Source organism: Papaver somniferum, unplaced genomic scaffold (assembly GCF_003573695.1).
Source record: "Papaver somniferum cultivar HN1 unplaced genomic scaffold, ASM357369v1 unplaced-scaffold_158, whole genome shotgun sequence".
Taxonomy (NCBI): domain Eukaryota; kingdom Viridiplantae; phylum Streptophyta; class Magnoliopsida; order Ranunculales; family Papaveraceae; genus Papaver; species Papaver somniferum.
In genome coordinates, this window is record NW_020625264.1 from 3,116,895 (window position 1) to 3,126,872 (window position 9,978).

Sequence of the window (9,978 nt, forward strand, 5' to 3'; positions counted from 1 at the left end):
AATGTAATGAAATTTATAGAATTGAATGAAGTGTACAATTTTCATGAAACATAATGGACTCAAATCTATAAAATGCATGATAGTTCATTACGCAGAATGAACTGCTACGAAAAATAAGTTGGAATTAACAAGGAAGGGTACTTTGGTCCATTTGATATTTATAAATAATTATAAACCAAATGGAAAAAGTGATTTCTGAAAAGACCTCACTGGCTTGGAACCACCCAAAAAAGGACCAAACGATATTTTTCCCTTTTTCAAACTACATGTCATTGCCAAAATCTTACTTTTTAGCACCAGTAGTGAACACCTAACTTTGAAAAACCCTCCTTATTTTGAATAATTTTAGCGCAAGGGTTAAGCGGGACGACCTTTGACGCTCGTCAACCATGCAAAATAAATATAGTTTTACCCATACAATAATTAAGAAATGGGGAATATGCACGATTACTGTCCTAGTAAAGGCGCCCAAAGCGCATGATTCGCAAAGTGGGCGCCTCTCCCAGGATGCCTAATGCGTTAGTGGGTCATACCGACAAATTTAGTGGGTCATCCCACAGTTTAATAAGGGTGGGTTTAGTGTGGGTCCCGCTCCACTGTATTTGTCGATACAATCCCACGGGATATAAATTATTTTCGCTTTTATAAGAGCATTTATAATAGAGTCATGACAGGTAGGATTTTAAACCCCAATTAACATAACTAAATTAAATTAGACGGTTAAAATCTTATCATATAAAATATTCTAAAAGTAAAACCTTTTATTATTGGAGATAAGCTTTGAAATCCTATATTTACTATGTAAATAAAAGTCTTAATAAGACTTCCAGGCGTAATTCTGCACACCCAATGTTGAGATGTTCTAAGAGAGATCCGGAACGTCTACCTGTCTACAACTACGCAAATCTATAATTCTTGACAAACCAAAAATGTAATCATCACAAAACCTATGTAGGGCCTTATGACATTAAGACCCGCGCAACGAAAAAGGGTTCTTCACTCTCCATCTCAGTTTTTTGTTTTGAAATATGTTACATCCATAGGCTCAGTCAGTCCTGACCCACCGACGAAAAATCCACCGCCCAAGTGCCGACAAGTTTATAATTGGAGTTTGTTTCCCACTGAATTTAATAGGATGTCCCATGAATTTATGGTTGGTACTAAGGGGAGGCATATGACAGACTTTGACTTTATATATATCCCAACTCCTCAGTCGAAACCAAAAACATCAAAAACATTGTGACTTGATGTTTAACCAGATCGAATCACTTCAGTTTTACATCCAAGTTTTCATGTAAGTTTAGTTTAATCTAAGAAAATCCTAGTTTCGATACTTCGACCAATCTAACCGGCATCAATCCTTAATTGGCATATCCTTTTTGATTCTAGAATCATTTAAATTCACAAACAGTAACAGGCATCTTTGAAAACCTAGAATTGATGATCAAATAATTCCCTTACCAAGGGTTTGTAACTGTAAAATCTCATACCTAAATATTTCTCAAAATTGCTAGCAGCAGTTGAAGTAAGTGATATTTGTAATGAAAAAAGATGAAAACTTAGACGATGATGAAATATTTGAAGACAAAAGAGAGATGATGTTTCATGATAATATTTTCTTTTAGATCGTGGTATATAGTGTAATGGTGGACCGATCGACAATAACCTACCAAAATCTCATAAACTGTTTCTCTACCTATGTGAGCCATGGGTAGAAAATGGGTCTCTTTAGATTCTCTCACTGAAACTCTAAAAACTCTAAATGGGACTACTCTATTACTCCATTACTCTGTCTCTGTTATTCTGGTTTTTCAAGTCTATTGAAAATATATAAACATAATATACTACTAATATTTAGATTAGATGATGATCTGAATCCAACGGTGGTAACCAATGAGTTCATTAATGCTGTCACTCGCACGACTCTTCAAACACCTTAAAAATGGAAATAATATTTTAAAATTACCGATAATAAGAGAGAAGCTGTTAATTACTTTAATAGCTTGGTAATTATCTTACAGCAGTGTGTTAGTCCCACATTTATGAGCGGTTATATTGTAGTATTCTCATTGACTTTCTTAGTTTACCATAGCTAGTAAAGTTTTAGTATTAGAATGAAAATGATTTTGATTAGGAGGCGCCTAGGTGGCCTTTTTGTTAACTAATCCTAATGAACCATATTTCCAAGTTCATCGTTGATTTTGATTTCAAAACCAACGGTTTTAGGTCTCTGGAGAACACAATCTACTATCAAGTTTTTTTTATCTATGAGATTTGAACTTGCAAACTAAATAGTAGGATGGAGTTAAGAGATCATTACTTAATCTTGTATTATAACTTAATGTTGTTTTAAGTTTTCTTATTTAATGATATGTGGTTGTTTTTCTTTTTTTTTGGACGTCTGCACAGGGCAGAGAACAACAAGAACAAAAACAAAGAAGAAAACAAGAAGCAAAATCAAGTTTGCTGAAATAGAGAGAACAGGAGTTGGGAAGATGTCCACCAAGTTTGGACATTGTGATGTTTCGCAAACGCAGCAAGATCATGAGCCAAGGTATTGACTCTCTTCCGAACAAAATTGAACTCCACTGAGCTCATATCTCTAGCCTTAGAACCAATTTCATTGATGAAATGATGAATTCTCCACGGGATGGAATTGCTCTTCCTTTGAAGAATGATATGTGGTGTTAGTTGTTATAATAAATTAATAATGTTAGAGGTTATACGTGTAATATCAGGTTGCAATCACAACTATGATACCTCTCTAAGGTAAGAATTGATCTCCCTCAAAGTCTGGCATCTCACAGCTAAATGGCTTCCAGCGAAATTTTTCGTAAGCCAAATCTGTTATGTTGGTCAATCTACATGACAAATCTTGCAGCCACTGCTTACAACCAAACCCAGAATATAACGGCCTGCCGTCATCTTCCTCCCATCTGCCATTGGCATAATTTCAAGTTTCTGGAACACAGAAAAGAAAATGAAGATAATATCAATATGAAAATGAACAACGTAGATAAATCTAACAATAAAAACCTGTTACTGCCAGTCAATCTCAAGTTTACATTAGTGAAATAGAAGTTTCATGATGCGAAAGCTTTTCACATCAGTAAGCATGGTTCATGCGCATTTTAATCATGATAGGAGGTGGTAAAAATAGTTACCAGCACTGGAAGTAGAACGAATCATAATGGTGATAAGAAGAAGAAGCGCCACAGAGAAAGTTTTGTGGATGAAACTCTTTCCCATTTCGGATGAACTCAGATTTTGACTAAGAACATTAGAATTCCTGGATTTCATTCCTTTAGAAAGAATTTGAATAATGAGACCTCTATGCAAGACATTGTTTTATTTACAGCACCATTACTTATTAAACTAAAATCAACTCCCACTAATTTTAGAAACAAGGTCATGTTGGCACATTGTAGATGTTTTAGAAGAAGAAATGATGAAGGTCTTTGAACATTTCTCTAAAGTGTGTTACCCGGTCAACTTAAAGAGAACCAAAAGACTAGTTTGGGTTGAAGGAAAGGTCATCGCCAAACCTAATATAGCTAAATGACAGTCGATTTGAATCAGTTTAGTATCGCAACCGACATGAAGATCATCTCTTATGCAACTAGGAAGTGAAATTTCTCGAAACTTTTCACTCGCAACATGAAATTCAACAATGCAAGGTTCATTGCATAATTTGCTAGTATAACCCAGCCAATAAATTGAACCATTTGCATAACTAGAAGACTTAAATCAGGTTTTCGGTGATCATCAATCAGTCTCCATGTTTCGCTGCCAACAGTCCAGACCTCGCAGATGCATTCATCACTTATGATGTAATCGTCCATATCCCATTTATACGCCTCAATAAGAATGGATAAAGGCATTGATGCTGTGTTTGATCGAGCGAAGTGTAAATCAATGAAGTATCGATCTTTTTTAATCAGGGATTGCCAAGGTTTGCATACACACTTGAACCTCATGAGTGATTTAACAGGGAGTCTATTCAGTATATCACAAACTAATGATTCATTACAGACTAGAGGATGACTTACTTTATCCATACTGACCAGCAGCCTTTCAGTCGGCAGATCCAGATAACCAAAAGGAAGAATAAGCAGCAGTAATTCCAGTTGCTTTCTCCGCAAAATTATGCTCCTTGATCACTTGTTGCAAAAAGAAAGACTATTGATTAGTTCAAAATTTTAACAACAATTGAACAGAAATTCATATTTTTGACAACACCTGAAATCAAACAAAGATAAGTTACCTGCCTAAAGAAACGTAATAGACAAGCTACCAATAAAATTACCACAAATTTCAAAGATTGGTTCAATTTTCAGAAAGAAACACATTTGATCATAAATTGTTAAAATTAGATACATAAAACTACTTTAATAAAAACAGATCTGATCACAAAGAAATAAAAATTGAATTAAAGAGTACTTACCAGAAGATGATGGAGATTGGATCTGCACAGCTTTTTGTGGCGGCCCCAAAGAAAATCCCACTATACTGGATCAAAAGATTACCAATCCTTCTACACAGTGACTAAAGCAAAAGATTAAAAGTAAAGTGAAGCCTAAAAGCATGACAATTTGACGGGTCAGAGCGGAGTTGGCCCCTGGTTGGACCGCTAGAAACACCAACCCTGACTGACACGGTCCGGATTAAGGTTAACCCGTGGGTTCGGACAGTCCTCCCCACCTCTTCCAAACAAAGTAACAAACCAAGAAGATGAAAGAAAATAACAGTTCCTCGAATTTCAAACAAAATCTTCTCTATTCTTTAACTGCGAGTCAATTCGCAGTAAATACATAATTATACATGTTGCGATCATTCTCAATATCATCTGTAACTGTAAACCGGAAAGCAAGAAACTCCGGAAAATAACTTCATTACAAAAAAATCACAATCTTATTATAAAGGAGAACAATACAACATTCTCTAATGATATAAATATGTTTCTCTCTAACAGTTATCCTAAAACTGTAAGCTGCTGAGGGTTAGCCTTCAGTCTCTGACAAATTGAAAATTTCAAGTGGAAACCACGTACACCACTAAACTAAACTCTTCTTTACTTACCTACATAAAAAAATTGTCGATTCTCCTTCAGTAGCAATCTACAAGATAGCACCAAGGAATCGTGCACGACAAAAAGGTTATCAATGAAACCCGACATTGGGATATATTCATGTCTGTATCTGCTGTGCAGAGTACATTTAACTTCGGGTTGCTCTGTTTTCTTCTTGTTTTTACATCACGTGAACTGTACTTGAACTCTGTTTGCAGACCGTCAATATAGTGATCTTTTTTTAATCTGTGACTTTGAGTTTCCGTCTTTTGACTGCAGAAATATTCTGTATACTGAATTCAATAAATCAAACCCCTACAATTGTGCGATCATTAGCTCATTCCATGTATCAGGGATACCAGGTAAACACCAGTGAAGACAATCTTGCATACCTGGTGTCGCTTTAATGCTGTACCGTGAAATATGACCTTCATCTCTCAACTGAGAAATTGCAGTTATATCCAAAAGCTTAACATTTGTACCTTTGACAGCCCCAGAAGCACTATGATCAAGAGACTCATCTTGGGTAACTTCTTTTCCTCCGGCAAGTGGGACTGTATTATCGCAACTTCCACCAGTATTCCAATCACCATGGAAGAAATGCCGAGGCGAGATGGTCCTGAAAAAGGCTTTTAGCCGTGGATGTGTTGGGAGCTGCTGATCAACCCACTTGACAATACTGTAAACTGTGAAATTTTTGGCACGCCCAATCTCTGCAAGCTTTCTATCGGTGTTGCGTACACCTCCTACATGCATAACCCATCGATTTGCATTAAGTTTCCCTCTATTCCAATGATGACCTGTATTGAGAACTAACACATCAAATCTGTCGAGATAACGGCGTAAGAATGCTGGGGGTCGATCCAAATGCATCGCCCAGTCTGTAGCTTTGTCACCCGGGTTGATAGGATCCAAATCACAAAGACTTGCAGACCAATAATAGAGAATTGTGGTATTGGTGCTTGGGAATCGATAAGCCCAGCCATCTGGGCGCGTAGCACCACGAGCTTTAACAAGTCCATATTCCCACCCAACATCTACAACATCTTCCCTAAACTCACCACCTGTAACCATACACATCAGAGATTGGAACTGCTGTCTCCCTAAGGAATCCCCAATAATTGCAATCGTTTTGTCCTTCATCCTGTAATGTGACGTCGTTAGAAAGTATAATATGCAAAATTGATACATGACATTAATATAACATATTATATGCATGACAGACACACTTATGGTACCTTTTTAAGAATGATTCTCCATCAAATTCTGGCATCTCACAGCTAAATGGCTTCCAGCGAAATTTTTCATAGGCAAAATCTGTCCGTTGAGTCAATCTACAAGCCCACATACCTGACAACCACTGCTTACAACCAAACCCAGAATATAACGGTTTGCCTTCCTCCCATCTGCCTTTGGCATAATCACAAGTTTCTGGTACACAAAAAATTGAAGATAATATCAATAAGAAAATAAACAACAATATCACTACCCATTAAATCCAGTTACTACCAATCATTCGCAAATGTTGTTTTTGTTTCTTTAGTGGGTAACTATCATACCAACCTACACTTACAAAGTGAACAAACACATACAATTCCCTTATGGACACAAAAACGGATAAAACATGGGTTCCTAATTTAGAATTCACAGCCACAGGGCACTCTTATTCCTGGATTGTACTTTGCAGCAATTAAATTCCTATGCAGGGAAGAAAATATACCTTTCTTTTTCATATTGGCAGCAGCTGAGTTATCATTTTCCGCCCCTTGAGAAAAAGTTTGGTTTGCAGAACTTACTGAGTTATCAAAAACCTTTGTCGCATCTGATTTTTTCTTTTCTTCAAGATCCTTTTTAGGACTTGTTTCAGTCTGCGAGACGACCATCGTGATATCTGCACAACCGCAAAAAATAGCCTCTGACAGTGAGCTTGGTTACTAGAACAAATTTGGCAATAAAAAAAAAAACAGAAAACAATTTTGAAAATTCAAAAACCAGTATGCGGCACCAGTCTACCTTTCTGCTCTGCAGTTTTATCGTTATCATCTATGCTTGCCTTGGTAGAGCTCTTTGTATCAGAACTAACTGATGGTACAATCTCAGAACTCTTTGCTGCTTGCTCAGTTCCCGATTCTCCATCTGAAACAGCTCATGAAGTAAGCCTAATAGTTACTATCCTCTTTGTCGAATTTTGTAAAATGATGGATATGTTAGGAAAAATTGCACAGATAAAACCCACCTGATGCCGCCACTCCACCTTTCTTCTCAGCCGAGGAAGTGATCTCGTTTAAATCATCTATAATTTTATCAGGAGTGGTTGTTGAAGAATCAGATAGAGTTACAACTTCAGATGTCTTTCCTGCTTCCTCTGCATCGTTTTCTCCTCCTGGAACAGCATAAAATGGTTAACGGAACAGAAAATTTTCGAAACATACGCATGGCATCACTCTATGTAATACTCTTCACTTTATACCTTTATTTTCAGTTGAGGAATCAATCTTGTCGCCATCATCCGTATTTGTGGGACTCTTAGTGGTAGAATCAGCATCTACATTTTTATCTGCTTGATCAGTCCTCGACTCTCCTTCAAGATCTAGGTTCGATATGTTCTCCTTCACACTATCATCTGTTTCAGTAGTAGTTTGTGTTGGGGAGTCAATTATCGTTGCCTCATTGGAACTCTTATCTTCTTGATCCGTCTTTAAATCTTCTTCTGTAACAGCAGGCAATATCTCTTCCTTCACACTAATTTCTGGTTTTGTAGATGTTACATCAGGTGCATCTGCAACAATCTCAACAAGCTTAAGTTGGACTCATACACTGGTATCATAATGTTTCGACTATTTCTTTTATTTTCTAAGTGCGCCTAAATTATAATACGTAAAACTGGTAAGAAAACTGTTTGTATATTTACACTTAACTCATTGTCACATGATTTAGTGATAGATAGCCCGTAAGTTAAACCGCTAGTCACTATATATGATAGATAAAACCAAACTCAACAATCTACAGAAGGAAAAAATAGTACAAGTGAGCACAATGCAAACCTGGAGAAGGCACCAATAACTGGTCCTCTGATGGCACGAATGTTGTAAGAAACGAGGATCTGTCCCATGCCCAAACGAAAATTGTTGTGCATACGAGAGCGATAAGTATAAGAGAGATTTGTTTACCCCTCAATCCATGTAACAATCCTCCTCCTTTCATATCCCTATGCATCCTCTCAAAATTTACTGGAATATTCAAATGTCATCAGCGCTGAGCTCCTACTACCTTATCCAAAGAAGAAAACAAGAATAGACTCAACATAAACACCAATTCTTCACAAATCCAAATTTCTACGCACCAAATTTGCATGCAAGACGTTAACTTGTGAACAAAAAGTGATTCCAACGATCACCGACTGCGTTGGTTGTGGATTCTGCTAGAAAGATCATTCTCACAAAATAATTGCAAAAGAAAAGATCCTTACCAATATCTCGTGGAATATTCAAATGCTATCAGCGATAAACTCTTGGCTTCCCACTACCTTATCCACTGCTGAAAACAAGAATAGACTCAACATACACCTCACTCCTCCATAAATCCAAACCTCTAGCCCCCAGAAGTTGCAGGCAGAATACAAACACAAGAACCAAACAAAACAAAATAAACTAGAATAAAAAGATGATTCCAACGATAACAGGATGCGAGGTTCTCTTTCTAATTGACAAACAAATCAACCTCACAAGCTAATTGCAAAAGATCCATACTACCAATACTATTTAACTATTACACTAAAAATATATTTGCACAAATCTAAACACAATGTAACTTGTAATCTTGGTCAAAATCAAAAAATCCAATCCAAATTCATTCAGAAGCTTCTTCTTAATCATCAAAAAGACAATAATCAGGAAAGAAACAATGAATCTGAAATCCTGTATCCAAAAACATTAATCTATGGGGTTTCAAATGGATTCTCAAAATAATCAAATCCATCACTTATTATACCACATTACCCACAGAAATCCATCTACTCGTATTGGTAGTAGTTCTCACAAGAGCTGATTGTGAATTCTAATAGAACAAAGAAATTAATCTCCCCATCCTATCACAATAAAAACTGAATTTGCACTAAAATCTAAATCGAACCACAATGTAACTTGTAATCTCAGTCAAGCTACAAAACATTCAATGTGAATTCATTCAAATTACTAAATCAACAAAAAAAACACTCAGAAAAGAAACAAACAACAAATCTAAAAATCCTTAACCCAAAACACTTCACATACTAGTATGTTTCTCCGCAATCTAGGGCTTCAAATTCAGGTAATCCTCGTAACAACACAACCTAAAATTTGAATAAATTTTTCATAAAAGAAACACACAGACAAATTAATGAATCAATCAATCAGTGATGATGACGATAACTAACTAAGTAATAAATCCTAATTATAACTAAATTCAAACCATTAATAATCAAATACGTACCAAATCAGATTTCGAGAATGAACGAGGATGAAGAGCGAAATTTAAACGTTGAATTTAGAGATCAAACAGAATCACATCTGAGAACTTGGTTTCCGGAGAGAGAGCTTTTTGTCATATAATGGATTTGATTTGATTTGAAGAAGAAGATGAGAAAATGGTTAGAATTTTATTTTATTTATTTTTTTCGTGAGTCACTGGTTTTTTAATTGACGGTGTGAAGGGAATTTTAGATTAAAATGTAGTAGGTGGAAAAATCCAGAAATACAAAATATGTGCATTGGTTTGGGTTGACCGTATAAATATTTGTACATCGTACACGTATAATAAAAAGAAGCTTGGTATAGGGGAGGCAAGCAATGGTAGAGGAGCGGCAAGGAATAGTAAGACAAAAATGGTCATTAGGTGGTAATTCAAGTGCCCCTTATCAAATAAAATTTGGA

The 9,978-nt window shown here is 36.1% G+C and overlaps 2 protein-coding genes across 10 annotated transcripts; both read right to left on the reverse strand.

The window, feature by feature from the left end:
• Positions 1–2,352: 2,352 nt before the first annotated feature.
• Positions 2,353–4,823, reverse strand: LOC113337192. Its single transcript, XM_026582896.1, has 4 exons — positions 4,812–4,823; positions 4,445–4,545; positions 4,050–4,152; positions 2,353–2,961 (listed from the first exon to the last, which is right to left on the reverse strand). The coding sequence occupies exons 1-4, from the start codon at positions 4,821–4,823 to the stop codon at positions 2,857–2,859; spliced, it is 321 nt and encodes a 106-aa protein (XP_026438681.1). The 3' UTR covers positions 2,353–2,856.
• LOC113337159 (protein trichome birefringence-like 14) lies at positions 4,755–9,744 on the reverse strand. Of its 9 annotated transcripts, none has more exons than XM_026582853.1 (9): positions 9,539–9,744; positions 8,538–8,602; positions 8,113–8,334; positions 7,539–7,847; positions 7,305–7,451; positions 7,082–7,204; positions 6,789–6,959; positions 6,307–6,499; positions 4,755–6,212 (listed from the first exon to the last, which is right to left on the reverse strand). In XM_026582853.1, exons 3-9 carry the CDS (start codon positions 8,282–8,284, stop codon positions 5,384–5,386), a joined length of 1,944 nt encoding a protein of 647 aa, XP_026438638.1. In that variant the 5' UTR covers positions 8,285–8,334; positions 8,538–8,602; positions 9,539–9,744; the 3' UTR covers positions 4,755–5,383. The 9 variants fall into 9 exon arrangements, with proteins under 9 accessions (XP_026438638.1, XP_026438636.1, XP_026438637.1 ...); XM_026582851.1 differs by having other exon boundaries at positions 8,538–8,605; XM_026582852.1 differs by having other exon boundaries at positions 8,538–8,659.
• Positions 9,745–9,978: the final 234 nt, after the last annotated feature.

Excerpts from the sequence above, each read along its gene's own strand:
- LOC113337192 (XM_026582896.1), bottom strand. Across the intron at positions 4,153-4,444 it reads CCAATCTCCATCATCTTCTG|GAGCATAATTTTGCGGAGAA; the intron begins GTAAGTACTCTT and ends CAAGTGATCAAG. Across the intron at positions 2,962-4,049 it reads TGCTGGTCAGTATGGATAAA|AAACTTGAAATTATGCCAAT; the intron begins GTAAGTCATCCT and ends TCTGTGTTCCAG.
- LOC113337159 (XM_026582855.1), bottom strand. The coding sequence starts at position 8,284 with ATGCATAGGGATATGAAAGGAGGAGGATTGTTACATGGATTGAGGGGT. Across the intron at positions 6,960-7,081 it reads TAAAACTGCAGAGCAGAAAG|ATATCACGATGGTCGTCTCG; the intron begins GTAGACTGGTGC and ends GCGGTTGTGCAG. Across the intron at positions 6,213-6,306 it reads GGAGAATCATTCTTAAAAAG|GATGAAGGACAAAACGATTG; the intron begins GTACCATAAGTG and ends GTCACATTACAG.